Source organism: Thrips palmi, unplaced genomic scaffold (genome assembly GCF_012932325.1).
Source record: "Thrips palmi isolate BJ-2018 unplaced genomic scaffold, TpBJ-2018v1 HiC_scaffold_2, whole genome shotgun sequence".
Taxonomy (NCBI): domain Eukaryota; kingdom Metazoa; phylum Arthropoda; class Insecta; order Thysanoptera; family Thripidae; genus Thrips; species Thrips palmi.
In genome coordinates, this window is record NW_023144629.1 from 3,087,949 (window position 1) to 3,105,039 (window position 17,091).

The 17,091-nt window shown below is 63.4% G+C and overlaps 1 protein-coding gene across 1 annotated transcript; it reads right to left on the reverse strand.

The window, feature by feature from the left end:
* Positions 1–13,388: 13,388 nt before the first annotated feature.
* Positions 13,389–17,030, reverse strand: LOC117647358 (PC-esterase domain-containing protein 1A-like). Its single transcript, XM_034389079.1, has 9 exons — positions 16,826–17,030; positions 16,642–16,721; positions 16,482–16,568; positions 16,257–16,399; positions 16,034–16,184; positions 15,833–15,960; positions 15,638–15,711; positions 15,286–15,452; positions 13,389–13,394 (listed from the first exon to the last, which is right to left on the reverse strand). Exons 1-9 carry the CDS (start codon positions 16,899–16,901, stop codon positions 13,389–13,391), a joined length of 912 nt encoding a protein of 303 aa, XP_034244970.1. The 5' UTR covers positions 16,902–17,030.
* Positions 17,031–17,091: the final 61 nt, after the last annotated feature.

The following is a 17,091-nucleotide window of genomic DNA, read 5'->3' on the forward strand; positions in this document are numbered from 1 at the left end:
CCGCCTCCACCGGTCTTCTGGCCCACTGTGCGTCGGGTCGCCTTGTTTCGGGCGAAGCCAAAAGGCAACGCCGGCCACCGCAGTAATTGGAAAGTTATTCTTGTCGCTGCCTGTCTGTCTGTCCGCCTGTCCGGCCGTCTGTCCGTCCGTCCGCCCGGAGCTGTACATGTTTCCCGGAACAACCCGCAACCGCTGAGGTATGTGGCGCCGAGGCGGAACTGGAGATGAAAGATTCTGGGAAAGAGGGAAGCGTCTGGAGTGTGGTGAGGGAGGGGTTGGAGAAACAGGGGAAGGAGGGAGGGAGACCAAGGATGCCGGTGTAACGAGAAGAAGCAGTAATTCCGGCGCCGGAGAGACACGGCACGGAATTCACCGTGGAATTAGCAATCATTCCGAGTCTCCCAGGAAAATTTAGGGGAGCGGCGCGAGCGGCGGGGCACACCTCCAGTGTCGTGGAGTCCCCGGCGGCCGACCGGGTTAGCCCACTTTGCGGCCCCATGCCGTCGTCCCGCGACTCGTGCGCGGGGAAAAAGACGTTGATCGACTTTGTTCGATAGGCCGTTCGATAGCTGCGAAACGACTGATAACGGCGTATAGCAACAGAGTCCATTTTCGACACTGATATTCAAGAGAATTACTTCCATGAACTCTCAGCTATAACAGAGAAGTTTCTTCAGAAAATCTTCACTCTACTTTTAGAGTGCAGTGCATTCATCGATTTTCGTTTCATTTTCCTGGGTGCCGTGGCCCACTGTGCCGCTGACCCGGCCACGCGGTGTGGGGGCTTAGGGACGGCCCCCACGCCGACAGGCACAGGGCACAGGCCCGGGGCCCGGGCCCCACTCCGTCACGACTAACTCGATCAGGCGGGGCTGGCGGGGCTGCCCCTCTCGGAAGCGCCAAAAGAATACATCACCGCCCGCGTCAAATTCGACCGCAAACTAAAACGTCATCTTTGGCCTTTTTTGTCCGGGGAAAGAGAGAGGAAGGGACAGAGAGACAGGGGGAGGGGAAATAGAGAGAGGGGGAGAGAGGGAGGAGAGAGAGGGGGAGAGAGAGAGAGGAGAGAGAGAAGAGAGAGAGAGAGAGAGAGAGAGAGAGAGAGAGGAGAGAGAGAAGAGAAGAGAGAGAGAGAGAAGGGCTGTGTTGTTAGGAAAGGAAGCGAAGAGTCTGCTGGCTGGTTGCCGCGGGGGGCGAAGCGAGGCGCGAAAGGACGAAGAAGGGGTATCGATCGGAAAGAGAGAAAAGGGAGACAAGGACAAGGACACGGAGGAGGAAGAGAAATGAAGAGAGAGAGGCGAAAAGGACGATGAAAGGGCAAACGAAGGGACCAAAAGGACAAGGGCGCAAGGGACACGCGGTCCGTAAACGTTGAACCTAACTTTGAAATTTCCGACTTTTGTCATCCCCGGCAGCGCCAAGGCAGCGCCCAGCGCGGCAATTCGATTGCCGGTGGAGTGTTCGAGATCCGAGCTTCGAGTTCGAGGGCTCTCCGCGGCCGGATGGCGGCCGAGCCCCGCGGCCCGCGGCCTTCCGGCGAGCCGAGCGGAGAGGAGAGGCCCGCGGTGGAGAGGACGGCAAAACACCTGGAACCGGGGTGAGCGATGAACAGGGGTGCCACCACTGCCAAATGGTCCGCGCGGGAGACGCGGTGGACGCGGTGGTGGTGTTGCAGGTCCTGTGCTTTCACGGTAGAAACGTATCCGGGTTTTCCAGGAAGCCTGCGGTGAAGACAAGGGCGAGTTCCTGGAAATAAACCAGGAACCGCTTTTACCGTGTTGGGTGCACCGGACTCGACCACCAGGATGGAAACGAATGGCCGCCACTCCCAACAGTGTCGCTCCGACGCTCCGTCTCCGTCGCACACGAGAGGCGGCCCGCATCAGCGCGAGAGAGACAGCGTGTCCCGATGCAGATCTCAGGGCTGCATTGTGGGCCGGCCTTCCAGTGGCGCGCCGGACCGGCTCAGGCAGACGCACAAAGGGCCTAAGCCTGCCCAGCCAGTCCGGCACCGCCAGCCACCGGAACGGAGTAAATGAAATTAACTAATTAATCTCTACGAATTCCTGGGCAGTTTCGAGAGGGGAGGGGGGCTTATCGGCATCCAGGCGCGGGTCCAGGGGGAGGCGGTGGCGGCCCCGCCCCTCCCCCATGAAGGGGGCAAAGGTCCTCAAAGGTGGGCAACAAGTCACACTTTGCCCTCCAGGTAGGAAACTTCAGACACGCACAGGCCAGCCACCACCAGCACAGACAGACAGACACACTGAAACCGTCTCTGTATCCGCCCTTGTCAGCATCTGGGCGCCACGGCGGCCGCGCCGAGCAGCGCGTCGACAGCGAGGGCACTACGTCATCCTCACGCCCTTCATCGAGTGCAGCGGCGGCAGCGCGACATCCGCGATCCATCAAACGTCGAAGCGAACCGCCGTGGTCCGCGACGAGCAACTTCTCGGCGCGCAGTGACGATGCGGAAGGAAAGTCCCTCCGCCGCTCCGCCGCTCCGCGATCAAGGCCGTCTCGAGGGCCGATCATGGATCCCCGCCGCCCTAAGGCGCCCCCGGCCCTTTCCTGCTGCTACCCCTTCGGCTCCCCGGCCCCCCGGCCCTCCGGCGGGTGGGGCCGGTCTCTGAGGGGAGACTTGCTCCTAATCCCACTGACGGGCTGGGCTGGCCGACGAGGGCTTGGCGCGGCAGCGCACTACAGGCCTGTACTTCTATGCCTGGTCCGAGCTGCCCTCCGTGCCCTGCCGTGCCCTGCCCTGCTCGGCCCTGTCGGTTCCAATCTCCAGCCCAGACTGCGGCGCGGCGCGCAGCCCCGCCGACCCGACCGACCCGACCCACACAGCGCCCAGGGTAATGATGCCGTATCTAACCGTCCGGCCAAGCAACCCGACCGGTCAAGCAGCACTCCGTCTCAGCCGCAGTGCCGCGCCTTGGCACGCCTTGCCGAAGCCCGCACAGGGGCGGCTCTACAATTGTTATTTTTTCGGAGAGCGGCGTTCTCACCTCCTGCCCGCCTTCAGCCGGGGTGTTGTGCTTTTTGCCCACCTCCAGGGAGGTTGCAGGCCCGACCGCGGCGGTGGGGGTGCAAGGCCCCCATGCGTCCCCCCTCCCCCTTTTCTGAATCCGCCCCTGAGCCCGCAGCCCTTCGCCAGCTAAACTTTCCGCCCGCTGTCCGCAAAACGACACGGCCATAGAGCCGGCGACGGAACGTGTCTGGAGTTCCGACCGCCGCTTCGCCGCGCTGGCCCGGAGAGCCCGGAGCCCGGAGCCCGGAGCCCGGAGGCGGCCGTGGCCGGTGGAGGCCGAACCGCGCCAAGGGAGCGCCGTGCGTCCCCGGGGTAGGCACGCCCGCCGCCAGGGCCGCGCAACGGGCTGCCTACCCTCCCGGCGCTCCGCCGCGCCGCCGCCGGCCGGCCGGGCGCGCTGCTTCGGAAAGCAGCCGCTGAAATGTAGTCTGGAGCGCGCGTCGTGTCCGCGTCGTTCGCGTCCTGGCCGCCAGCTCGGCCCGGCCGGCCCGCTGCCGCCGCCCTGGCCCCGCCTGTTGCATTTATGTACATATCTGATTGGAAACGGAGGGAGGGGCGCCGCCGCCTTACCTGCTGTTCTTTCCCTTCTTCTTGTGGCCGGCGAGGACGCCGGGGAGCGAGTGAGTGAGAGGGTGTCCATCGCGGCGAAGGAGTGAGCGAGCGCGGACGCGCGTCTACAGCACCGAATCGATCACCGCCATTTCCATTCGGGCGGCCCTGCCCCGCGGCCCCGAGGCCCCCGTCGGCGGCCAGCCCTCGCCGACAGCCCTGGCCGACAGCCCTGCGAGCAGGCCGACCAGCAGCAGGGCCAGCTTGTCGTCCATGTGGTGTGCAGCAGGCAGCGACGGCAGGCAGCCTCCATGCCGGCCCGGCACTACTTCCGGCCACGGCCCCCCGCTCCTCCCCGCCGTCATGACGTCCCCGCCGTCCCCGCCGTCCCCGCCGTCCCGCCCAGCCGCGGCCGGCATCAATTGGGGCAATGGTGTGCGTCTACGGCCCCCACCACCGCATGCACTCGCAGAGAGAGAGAGAGAGAGAGAGAGAGAGAGAGAGAGAGAGAGAGAGAGAGAGAGAGAGAGAGAGAGAGAGAGAGAGAGAGAGGGAGAGGGAGGGAGGGAGAAGATGAGGTCGCGGGAAGCGAGAAGAGCCGCCTTTGAGCCCGGCGTCAACCCCCGGCCGCGACCGACCCGACCCTCCTTGGCGAGGGCTCGCTCCTTCCCGGACTCACGTCTTTTCCAGATTCCCTCTCGCCTGCGAGCCACGCCACGCCACGCCACCGGGGACCCTTGGTCCAAACGCGCGTGTATTTCGAATCCCGCGTGCTCCATCAAGATCGTCGCTGTGTTCGAATGGCCCCGGACGCCCTGGCAGGCCCCGGCCTCGGCCCCGGCAGTGTGGCGTGACACAAGCAAGGTCGTTAGAAACGCAAACTCGATCTGAATCCGAATCTGCAAACTGGAGGAGCACGGCGACACTGCCGGAAACCAGAGAAATATTAATTCTCTACTCCCCGTCGACACCACCTGCAGCTGAAACTGTGTCCATTTTTTTTTCGGAACAAACAACCATTTTGCTGTCCTCGCAAAACAGTGTTTTTTTTTCTTCCGTGCATCCCGCGACGAGGCCTGCGACCGTCGCTGCTGGACTTAACTACACGGCTTTAATGCACAGATTGACGATGTGTACATGAGGCCTAAAACGGCCGCCTCTCGCAGCACTAACTACTGGGAGAGACGTGGGCCGAGTCGGTGCGACTTCCTCGCTGCGCGGCGCGACGCCCATCCCGTTAATGTATTAAAATCGTTTAGTAACAGCAAACATTTTGTGCGCGGGAGAGGGAGGTTGGATGGGGCATCGCAGGGCTTCTTGGCGGATGACGTCACCCCCAGGCCACGGCCCGGAAGACTACAATGGCGCGAGAAGTGCCAACAAACTTGGGGCCAACGGGGGCGAGCCAGAAGGGGAGCTCAATCAAAAAGACCCCGTTTTGGAACACAGCCCACTGTAACACACTGAACCACTGTTCAATGTTTTCGACGAACGCTTCAAGGTCTCGGAACCCAGAGCCCTCGTGTCGTGTGCCGAGGCCCGGGCGGGCCGAGTTACAGTGTCCCGTACAGTGTACAGTGTTACAAGTGTACAGTACCGGCCGGTGCATCGCATAGCGCAAAGCCCAGGCGCGCATCGCTGCGACTCCTTGGCGACAGACCGCGTCCGCACTTTTTCGGCACACGACTCCAACTCTGACATCACTTTTTAAAAAGAAAAAGAAATTTCAAAGAATCCGACTCTGCACAACGAAAGTCCATCCCGCCTCTCGCGCGGCTCGTGATCGAGCGACCACCGTCATCATCAGCTCGCTGCACTGCTTGAGCCCCGGACTCGACGGGCCCCGCGCTCCTCGCTAACAACGCCCAGAAACAGCGCAGGCTTGATTGCATTCAGGAGCACTCACCGCGCTCACCGCGCGCACCAGGCTCGCCTCGGAGAGTCCCACGGAACGCGGAGCGTCTTTCATTGCATTTGGGGACTCTCCCTATCTCCGGGCATTGTGAGGGTCGCAAGGCAGGTACGTTTATGAACCGAGGGGAGAGAGAGAGAGAGAGAGAGAGAGAGAGAGAGAGAGAGAGAGAGAGAGAGAGAGAGAGAGAGCGGGCACATCCTTTTGGCTTGGCGGCGCGCACATGCGGTGCGGCCCCGCAGCCGTCCTTCAAATGGCGAGAGGCAAATTCGACAAAAGTAAGAACGCCACATTAAAAAGCCGGGAATTTAAACACAGATATATTCCCGCGAATTTTGTTGTTGAATTTTTTGCAGTGCAACGTTAGTGGTTTGTTCTTGTTCATTGTTTGCAGCGCAGTTCGGTCTGGCGGATGAGTCGCATTTCTCTCTCTCTCTCTCTCTCTCTCTCTCTCTCTCTCTCTCTCTCTCTCTCTCTCTCTCTCTCTCGCACATTGCGTGCTCTAGGTCATGCCGCCCCGCCTAGTGCCGCGGCGGCCGCGAACTGCTGCCTCCACCATTCTAACCAGCGGGTTGACGCTACGCGCTTCGAGCTACGCGGGCAGGCCGGGCCTCTAGGCCGGGGCTGCCGGGGCAGGCGCTGCGCAGTGTTGCCGCGTCGGCCCGAATATGTATCCCGCCTGGTCTAGTTTAGTCTAGGCGGCGAGGGCGGTGCAGCGACCGCGGAGCACGCCGCCGAGCACGTCGCCGTCGACCGGGCCACGCGGGGCCACGCGACCCAGCGGTGGTGTCGAGCGCGGTGAGCGCCGCGTCGCCGCTTCGCGCTGTCTCTCTCGCTCCCTTACGGGACGCCCCGTGAGTGCGAGAGAGACAGAGCGATGCCGGGAGGGCGGCAGTGCCGCCACCATGGCCGCAGCGCCGCGTGCTGCACTCCCCTTGGATGAATGGCACGGCAGGTGCGTTCGGCTGCGGACCACAGTGGATTTGCCAGAAGACCGGTGGAGGCGGTCAAAATCCCAGACGCGTTGAGCTCCAGAGTCGCTAAGAGGGACTCGAACCGAACGTGTGGCCCCACCAATGCATTGCTCTCCAAACGAGGAATCCATTGGTGGGGTCACACGTTCGGTTCGAGTCCTGTTTAGCTCAAGACGCTCCTTGAGTTTTGGCCGCCTCCGCCGGCGCCTGCCCACGCGTTCTCCAAAGTCGCGGGGTAAGCAGCCAGCGAGCAGCGGGCAAGGCGTCGGGCTAGACGACCGGTTCACTTCACTGGAATCAGGCGATAATGCGGCCTGGCCAATGAACCTGCAGACTGATTCCCCGAGTGCCCTGGGGTCCCCTGTAGGTGCGAGAGAGACAGCGTGATCGGGGCCGGGGATCGGGGAGCAGGCCGGCACGGGCCGGCAGGCCAAGTCGAGCCAGGGCGAGCAAGGAGCGAGGCCCGGGCCGGGGGCAGCCAGGGGGTGGCTCGGCTCCCCGGCACTCCAGCACCGCCCGGGCGACCGCCTGGGCGTGGCTCGGCCCGGATCGGGACCAGCATCGAGGCCGGCCCCCAGGACGGCCCCCAGGACCTCCAGCCTCCGGGTCCCCCAGCGCCAAGTTGACGGCAGCATTCGCATCGAGATTGCAATTGGCGGCCCGACTAGCTCACAGTGGGCCAGAAGACCGGTGGAGGCGGCCAAAACTCTAGACGCGTTTTGAGCTCCAGAGTCGCTAAACGGGACTCGAACCGAACGGTGACCCCACCAATGGACTGCTCTCCGAACGAGGGGTCCATTGATGGGGCCACACGGTCGGTTCGAGTCCCATTTAGCGACTCTGGAGCGCAAAACGCGTCTAGAGTTTTGGCCGCCTCCACCGGTCTTCTGGCCCACTGTGTGGCGGGCTGGCTGTCAGACAGCGTGGACACCGGGATGAGAGCCACGCAAAGTTGACACGCCGTGGGCCGCTGGGCCGCCACTGGCGAATTTGCAATGCAATGCTGCACTCCCAGGAGCGCGATCGTGTTTCCGCCAAAGTTGGCGCGCGCCCCTCGAAGCCGAAGCCAAAGCCGAAGTTGAAGCCGAAAGCCGAAGCCTCTCCCGAGCGTCAATTCGCCCGCCGCTCGTCCGCCCCGCTTGCGCTTCTCTCCGTTATTTTCGCCTGCAAGTTCGGAGCGCCGGAATAGATTATAATTATCCTGCCGCTACTCCTAGCAGTGGCGCTGCTGCCGCCACCGCCGCCTGCCGGTGACTGCTTTCTGGGGCCCGCGGCCCCCCGCCCGCCCCCGGCCCGCCCCCGGCCCGCACTCCCACGGCTGCTGCCAGCAGACTGATGCCGAGAGTCGCTTTTCGTCGCTCTCTCTCTCTCTCTCTCTCTCTCTCTCTCTCTCTCTCTCTCTCCTCTCTCTCTCTCTCTCTCTCTCTCTCTCTCTCTCTCTCACCCCTGTGCGACGCCCCCGTGCTGCGAGAGGGAGACAGAGCGACGACTCTCAGTCCGCAGCGGCCCCGTCTCCCGTATTAACTTTAATGCGCCCTCGTCTAGTCTTTTATCCGAACGCCACCCATCCCCCGGGCAGCCCGGCCAGACCCACCCCGTGCATCGTGCACCCACACTGCACACACAGTGCACACACAGTGCAGCGGCGCGGCGGTCAGCAGCGTGGCCGTCGTCAAAGGCAGCGAAAAATAAATAATAATGAGCCCGCCCTTGAATAAGCCAAGGCACGGCCAAGGCGTAGCCTCGCTGGAGGGGGCGTTTGAACCATGGGGCGCGGCTCGCCGGCCCGCCGGCCCGGGGGCCATGGCAGGGCGCGGCCCGCAATGACCAACGCTCAGGCCGGGCCGGCAAGCCTAGGCGTGGCGCGACGTGGCGCAGGGGGTGCTTGACGGAGAGAGGGACAAGTTTCCACAGAGTCAACAAGACGCGAGGCAAGGGGGAAGAGCGCACGGCCTCATTTCAACTTCTCCAGGCTGGAACGCGCATGGACACACACACACACACACACACACACACGCACGCACACACACACACACACACGTGAAGCGCCGCGCCGCAGTGTCTGGCTTTGCCTACCTGCCGGCTTGGCCGCCGACCTTTCTAAGGGAAGGGGTGCACGCCCTGGCGGGGCGGGGCGGGGCGGGGTGCCGCGGGGTGGGGCGGGCCGGGTGGGGTGGGTCGCGCGCGCACGGGTACGCATAGCGGGGCACGCATCACACGGATGCTGCCATATGGTTAGCATCCCAGCTCGGCGTCGCAGGCACGAACACACGACACGCACGCACGGACACACAAACACACACACACACATGCGCGCGCGCGCACACACACACGCACACGAACATACAGGCGTTGCGCCGTCGTGCCAGCGCTCGGCGGCATACCAGCCCCCGCTGCACTCCCGAGACACGAGGATGTAAAGGCCACAGCTGTCACAGTTTGAGGGAAGGGGCGCAACTCGGCAGCCGGGGGAGGGGGGGGCGGCCGAGAGGAACCAGCTAACCGCATTCCCCCCTGGCCGCCCCCGCGCCCCCCGGGGGCCTCGGCCCCTGCCGCCCCGCCCCTTCGGGCCCCTTCACCCTGACCCGCCGCCCGGGCAAAGGTGCCGTACGTGGGCGGTGCCGGCGGTGCTGCTGGGCGCGGCGGCGCCACCTCGCAGGGCGTCGCAGGGCGTCGCAGGGCGTCGGGGCGCTCTTCCCCTCCAAGCAGTGTCGGGTTGCCTACCCGGCCGAGGCACGGCACACAGTGGGCCAGAAGACCGGTGGAGGCTGCCAAAAAGTCTAGACGCGTTTGGAGCTCCAGAGTCGCTAAACGGGGCTCGAACCGAACGTGTGACCCCACCAATGGTTGCTCTCCGGACGAGGAATTAATTACTGGGGTCACACGATCGGTTCGAGCCCTGTTTAGCGACTCTATAGTTGGAGTTTTGACCGCCTGCGCCGGTCTTCTGGCCCACTGTGCGGCCGCGGCGACCCCGGCCCGGCCGGCCGCGCAACAGTGCTCGCTGACACGGCACCAGAATCCGCCAGCGAAACTACGAGCGAAAACAAAAAGAGCAGCAACCGACGCGGCGAAAGTTTGTTATCAAAAGACTGTCATCAGCAGAGCGGCGGCTGGGCCTGGGCTGGCGGGGCTGGCGGGGCCGGCGACGCCCCGCGCGTGCGGAGCACGGCGCCACGGCGCTACCGGCGCGGCGACAAACACGCCCGTGCGTTGTTCATGTTGAACATCGAGGCGGAGACGCATCGTTGTGACGAGGCAGAAGCGGCGTCTCCGAGCTATCACGTACGCAAATAAGGGCGTGAGCTCTGCGTGATGTGTGTGTGTTGATGTGTGTGAGCGTGTCTGCGCTCAGCGCGTCAGTCAGTGTGTGTCATGAGGTCGTGCCATCAGGTCCTGCGGCCGCGACGCGCGCGACGCGGCGTGGCTGATAAGCCAGCCGCGGTTAACCAAACCTTGGGCTTGTTTTCGCCGCCCGCCCCGCCCCGCCCTTGGAGCACCCTTCACCCTTCGCGTCGATGGCCGACAGAGGCCCGGTCGGTCACGGAAGCCGCCCCCGGGGCCCCCGCCGCCCCCGGGGCCCCCGCCGCCCCCCGGGCCCCGCCGCCCCCGGGGCCACGTGCTGGTGCCGCGCAGCCCGGCGCAGCCCTCCAAGTGGTTCCAGGGAGAGGCCGCAAGCCGCTCTGACGGACAGCCGCCCCGAGGCCCCGCCCCGAGGCCCCGCCCCGTGCACCGAGCAACAAGCTAGCAACAAACTTTGCAGCACTGCAGCAAACCGCTGTCCGACCGGGCCGGCCAGGCCGAGGGCCGAAACCGAGGGCCAGCCCGATGCAGGAAAGGTCAAGCGCATTCCTGTGGCTCGCCGTCGGCGTCGGCTCGTCTGGCGTGGTCTGGCGGCCGTTGGGGTGGACGGGGCACGGCGGCCGCCTGCGGGGTAGGCCGTCCCGGATGCGTGCCCGTCGCCGGGCCGCCTGGCTGCCGCGTTCCATTACCATTACCGGCGCCCGGGCCGCTGGCTAGCCTTTCTGGGACGTGGAGGTCGCTACTCACCGGGTACATGACGTGGTTCTCGTCGGCGACGTCGAAGGACGGGGGCTGCGCGTACATGCCCTTGGTCGGGAAGGTGCTACTCCGGCGGAACTGCTTGGTGGGCGTCAGCACCCTGCTGTGCGCGCTGTGGCCGGTGTGGCCGGTGTGCTGCTGCCCGAAGGTGGGGCTCGCCTTCCGGTTGTGGTGGCCGCCCGACGGCAGCCCCACCATGCCGGGCATCGGGGCGCCCGAGCCGCCCCTGGAGCCCCCCGTCCTGGACCAGGGCCCCATGGCGGGCTGCTGGCCGTGCATGACGCCGTGCTGGCTGGCCCAGGGCTGGCCGTAGTGCGAGGGCGTGAAGGACTTGCCCAGGTGGTACATGGGCTGCGACTGGGGCTGCGGCCCGCCGTGGGGCGCGCCGTGGGGCGCGCCGTGGCGCTGCAGGTGCGCGTAGCTCTGCGAGGACGTGATGGCCCGCCGCTGCACCCCGCCGTTGAACACGGGGAAGTACGGCGACGACATGCCGTTGAGGCCATTGGGCGCGTTGTGGCCCACCAGGCCGTTGTTGTGCACCGCCAGGCCGTTGGGGCCGTTGTGGATGCTGAGGCCGTTGGTGGGGTGCGGGGGCAGCAGGCCGGCGTTGTCCTCCAAGCCCGCACTGGCCGCGGGCCAGATGCTCATCTCGCCGTCGGCCGCCTTGCCGTCCATGGCCTCCTCGTCCTTCTTGTCCTTGACGTCGTGCTGGAGGCCCTCACCGTTCGTGTTGAGGTACAGCGCCGCGCTGTAGTCCACGGACACGCCGCTGTCCATGGCGGTCCACGCGCCTGCGTGCCCCCGGCCCGCTGCCGCGCCCGGGCCTGGCCCGGCTGCCTGGCCCGGCCCCGCGCACGGACGCACACACACACAAACACACACGGACACGCGGGCACGCACGCGCCGGCTCAAAGGGCGCCGCCGACGGTGTGCTTGCTGATGTCCGTAGCCCTCGGCGCGCCTTGCATCACTGTCGCCGTGCCGTACCGCCGTGCCCGGGCCAGCCGGGCCCCACTCCGCGCCGCCACGCCCCGCCACGCCCCGCCGGTGAGCCGGTTAGGAGGGGCCTAGCGAGCCAAGCCGGCGAGGGTGGGGGCGCTAGCGGGGGCGGGGACGGGTGGGGGCCCTCGCCGCCTCCACTGCCCCCGCCGCAGCGGCAGCACGCGCAGCACGCAGCGCAGGCCCAGCTGTGGCGGCAGCGGGGAGCAGCAGAGCAGCCCGGACGGGGGCGGTGGGGGCGGGCTGGCAGCCGGGCCGTGTCGTGCCGTGCCGCCCCCACCCCGGCGAGCCCAGCAAGCGCAGCGCAGGGGCGCAAGCTCTCAAAGGGATGCCACCCTGCCCCGCCCCGCCGCGCCGCGCTCGAGGCGGCAGCAGAGGCAGCAGGGGATGGTCCATCCGGGTCGAGCCGGCCCAGCCGCCTTTCTGTGGCAACCAGGGCCTGGGGGGGGGGGGGGGGGGGGGCTCCGGGGGTGGTAAATTGCGCCGTGATGTAGAGGACGCGCCTTTGGTTGCCTTCGGCGGCACGCACGTCACAGCTGCTCTGCAAACCGAACAGTGGGCATGGCACACTCCACCTGGAGCGCGCCTACATGCACACTGCAACACGCAGCCAGGTCGGATGCACTGTTCCTAAACGTGCAGCAAACGGTCCTGGACAGTGTGCTGGGAACAGTGTGCACGCCTAGCACACACGTGGACTGTGCATGGAGGTGAGGTGTGCCAAGCACACTGTTCGGTTTGCAGGGTGCGCCCCGCCCCGCCCCGCCGGTTCGCGGTCCGCGACCGAGCCGGTGCCGTCAAAGTGCGTAAGCGAACCCTGCAGCGGTCGTTCGGGCGGCACTACATGGAGGCGAATGGCTCCAGGAGCGCCCTATTTCGAGCCAATCCAGGCGAAGCACCGCCAAGCACCCGGGCTGAGACACTGTCGTCCTCGGACCTGGGCGGGTTCAAAGGGGGCGGCGGCCTGGATGGATAACACGCGCTGCTCGGACTCGGAAACTTGCCGAGTTTCGGAAAACAACTTCGGACACGGCCTGCTTGTGGGCGGGCGAGGGCGAGGCAGCGCGCGGCGCAGACCGTGCCATTATCGTCCACGACGCTGCGAATTCACGTCGGCCGCACGAAACGGCATGAAACGTGAAACGTGTACCCGAGGACCGGTTCCCAGAGTCGTCGCTCTGTCTCCCTCGCACTCACGGGCACCTCGTGCAGGTGCGAGAGAGACAGAGCGACGAATCTCGGAATCGGTGTGGCCACCGCGACACGCCAAGTACAGTCCGGTCGGGGCAGGCCAGGGCACTGCAAGCACGCTGCATGCGGCCGGCAGACAGGTGACACGAAAACGCGGCGAGTCATCGGCATGGCGACCGGCAGGTGTGGACACGGTCGGCACGGCCGGCACGGATACCGCAATCATTTCTCACAAGTTTCGAAAAGGAACCGTCGCGGCCGAGGGGGAAACAACTTGAATTTGGGAGTACTTATACGTTTTCCCTTGAAAACGTGAAAGAACGTCGAAATAACGTAAAATGACGTGAAATTTGCGATGACATGACGTCGAAATAACGAAAAATAACGATGAAATGACGCGAAATTTCTTGAATTTGAAATAACGGTGTACAAAAATTTTCGGAGTTGTTTGCCCCTTGCTCGCGGCGGACGACTGCAGGACTCCTGGATCCCACGGATCTTTTCTTACCGATGACCACACTGGGGCGAATGGTTCTAAATCAACAAATCATTCAGAAACAAAACAAAGACAAAATAAGTCAAGTATTTTAATTATTTAAAAAACTTAAATACAAAACATCACAAAAACCCTAGGAAATAAATTTCACAGCGTGCCAGCATGTAGTTTAATTACTTATAACTTAAATACAAAAACATTACAAACCCGTAAGAAACGGACACAGCGTGCCTCAAGAGGCTCAGTCAAACAAATATCGCCAGAGCGATACAATTAAAAAGTTAACACACTACAGCGTCCTCCCTCAGTACGGCCGCGGTCGTCTAGACGGCCCCGAATTCGGGCGCGCTGACCTCAGCGGCCCCCACAGCGACTGAATCTGCTGGGGCGACTGGGGCTCCGAGAACGCCGTGAAGAACGCCCCTGCACACAGCGACCAAAACAAAAATCAACACTGGAGCAGGGGCGCGGCGGTTTGTCGCCGACCGCGAGGAACAACGCGGACGGCGGAGGAAAATTAGAAAAATAAGAGTACCTCTCTTATTTTTCTAATTTTGCCGCGCACAGCGCTGGAATCCTGTAGTGGCGCGGCGGGCGGTCTGGCGGCTTCACGGCGCCGCCAGAGCGCCCCGCGTGGGTGCGACAGAGACGGGGGCGAGGACGACCCCCAGCGCGAGGTCGGGCACCGCCACCACCAGGCTCATTCCGAGAGTCGCTTTCGTCGCTCTGTCTCTCTCGCACTCGTGGGGCTTCTCGTGTAGGTGCGAGAGAGACACAGCGACGAAAACGACTCTCGGAATCGGCCTGCAGCACATCGTGAGAAATTAAGTGCCGCCGCGTCGCCGCCCCGCCGCGCGCTCCGGCGGACTCTTCCAAACTCGACTTCCGGCCTTCGAGCCTTTCGACCCGCCAACGCGCCCGGCGCTCGGCCACGCTCGGCTCGGCAACCGGACAGTAACGAACCGGAGTCTTGATCCACGCCAGCGAAGCCAGCAAGCCAGCGCGTGCTGCGACCAAGTTTTCTCGCCGAGCGATTCCGGAGAGTCGTGCCGTCGCTCTGTCTCTCTCGCACCCCTGCGGCCCCTGCGGCCCCTGCGGCTCGCCCCAGGAGTGCGACAGAGACAGAGAGGCGAGACGACCCCTCCTCGCACCTACCCCCAAAGGGTGCCCACGCGGACGCGGCGGCGAAACTCCCGCCAAAGTCTTCTTCCCTCCTCTGCCGGAGAGCGAGCGGGGGGCGCGAGCACACCCTGCTCAATCACGCCGTCAAAGCCCACTCAAAGGGGGCCGAGGTCCATTCACCCGAAAAAATAAAAGCCCCCGACGAGTACGCTAAGCGCGCCGACAGCACAAACGGAGCGGAATCCTAACAATGTCTCTGCCAAGCCGCGAGCGCCCCGACAGGGCGGGGCCGACCGCCCCTCCCCGGGAATTAAAAACAAAGTCGGGCTGTTCCGGGCGGCTCCGCGCTGCTCCACGAGGAGGTGGTGGCGGAGCGGTCCGCGGCGGGCCCCAGGTACGAGTAGCACGACGGGCACGTGCACGGGGGCGGGCCGCCATAGTTACCAGTACCGGCATTGTCGTTCATGTTGCCCCAGTCGTCGTTGGCGTAGTGGCCGTCGCCGGGCTCCGGGCCGGGCGGCAGCGGCGGCAGCTCGGGCGCGGGGTAGGCCGGCAGCGGCGGCGCCCCCATCGTGCCGCCGTGGACGAAGTAGCCACCCCTGTACTGCGGTCTCCTGCCGTGCCCCATGGGGGGTCCCATCGGGTGTCCCATGGGCGGCCCCATGGGCGGCCCCATGGGGGGTCCGATGGGGGGTCCCACAGGCGGCCCCATAGGGGGTCCCATAGGGGGTCCCCTAGGCGGCCCCATAGGCGGCCCCATGGCCTGCGGCGGGTGGCCGCGGTCCCACACGTCGACGTCCCTCCGGACGGGCCGCGGCCGCCGGAACGCCGCGTCGTCGTACTGCTGCTGCTGCTGCTGCTGCCGAGGCTGGCGGCGCACGGCGACGGCGACGCGAGGCCGCGGGTTGCGCGCCCTCGGCGGCGGGGGCAGGCCGGCGGAGGGCTCCAGCACCCGCGGCACCTGGGCCTGGGGCGTCACGGCCGTGGTGGCCTCGTCGCCGGCCTCCTTGCTGGTCTCCTTGGCGGCGTCCGCGGCCGCGCGGCTCCTCGCCAGGGCCTTGTGCTTGCTCAGCAAGCTGGTGTGGTAGTTGCCCGGCAGCGGCACGCCGAGAGCGAGGGCTGCGCCGAAAACACGACGAGAATCAAGTGGAGACCCCCACCGACCCGCAGGCTCACCACGAGAGTCGTTTTCGTCGCCCTGTCTCTCTTGCACTCATGGGGCGTCCATGAATGCAAGAGCACAGAGACGAAAACGACTCTCGAAATAAGTCTACTGGGCGGGAGTCGAACCCAGGTTCACTTACCTATGTGAGTGAGTAGCAGGTTGCCCAGGAACCTCATGCCTCGACTCGACCAGTGCAGCCCGTCTTGGTTTCGCCTAGTGTAACAGAGAAGGAGAAGCCAGTGCAAGTCCATTCCAGATCTCGGCACTCAGGAGGTGAGAGCCGAACTAGTGCAGGTGCGTGTTGGACACAGGCAGTCAGTGGCAGGGCACTCACCAGTGAACCTGCCACTGCAGGTGGTAATGGGCATCTAAACAGTTGAACCCAAACTGATTCATCAGTTCTTGGGCAAATGTATTAGCTTCCATCACATGGAAGCGCATCGTGAACTGCGCAAATTCTAACTGCGTGGGGTACAGCAAAAGTTAGATGGTGTTCCTAAAACCAGTGCGAACATCTAGGAGGTGTCTTCCTTACCTGCTTTATCATATAGCCTCCTAATATTCTCACAGATATGGGGGGAGCAGTTAGCCATATTACTAACGTAGATGGTGGAAGAGATGACTTGAACAGGTGCATCAGTTTGACCATGTTGTCTTTGAACAGTTCTACTCCACGGGGACCCCACCTGGTTACATAGGCAGTTGTTGAGCCAATTTCGAACATTTATTTTCAGATTGTTCAATCAAAAACTGCTTACCTCGCAACATCCCAATGAGTTGAGTTCATCACTATTATATCGGGGGATGTTATTCTCTTCTCCCTAAAGTCACTCATCATTGTCTCCATATCTTCATTCAAGCATTTAGTGACAAAGTGGAATTCGACGTGAAGATTGTTTCTCTGAGAAGATAAAAAACAAAGCATAATGCAAACTCATGTGATGGTTGATCTGTAACGTTATTGTTGACCAACACACACTAACCAGGTAACGTCGGTCTTCTTTAAAAGCCCTTCCCTTTGTCAGGGGTGAGCCACGCAGCAAGACATCTCCAAGAAAATGCTTTTCTGCCTGAGAAAAACGAAATCACAACATCACAAGAAGGCCCACCCCACACACCCTCTTGAGGCAACAGGTGACATACCTTAGATTTCAGTTGCTTTTCGGTTAACAGCCGATTGTGATTAAGGAGGCAAATTACATCCTTGTACAAGGCACGCATATCTGCGAAACAGGAAACCAGAAGATAGACTGTGCGCTTTAACCTGTCGAAAACACAAAACACGGCCATCGAGCTATCTCATCTCTCTGGACCGAATGCTACTTACTGCTGTCTCCGATCATATACAACTTCTTTCCTTTAAGCAGTTGGATAGCGTCTCGAGAATAAAATATATCAGCCATCTTCACGGAGGAAGGCACCAGATTCAGAACGGGCAAAGCATAACCACCACAGCTGAAAATTACCAAACATGAGACTGAAACATGAGGCTATGGAGAGGCACGTTCATGTACAGGTTCAGGAATTTCATTTTTGCCGGCGTTTGACTTTGGGTACGTTTTGCGTCCAGCGAGAAGGCAGTGACATTCGAAC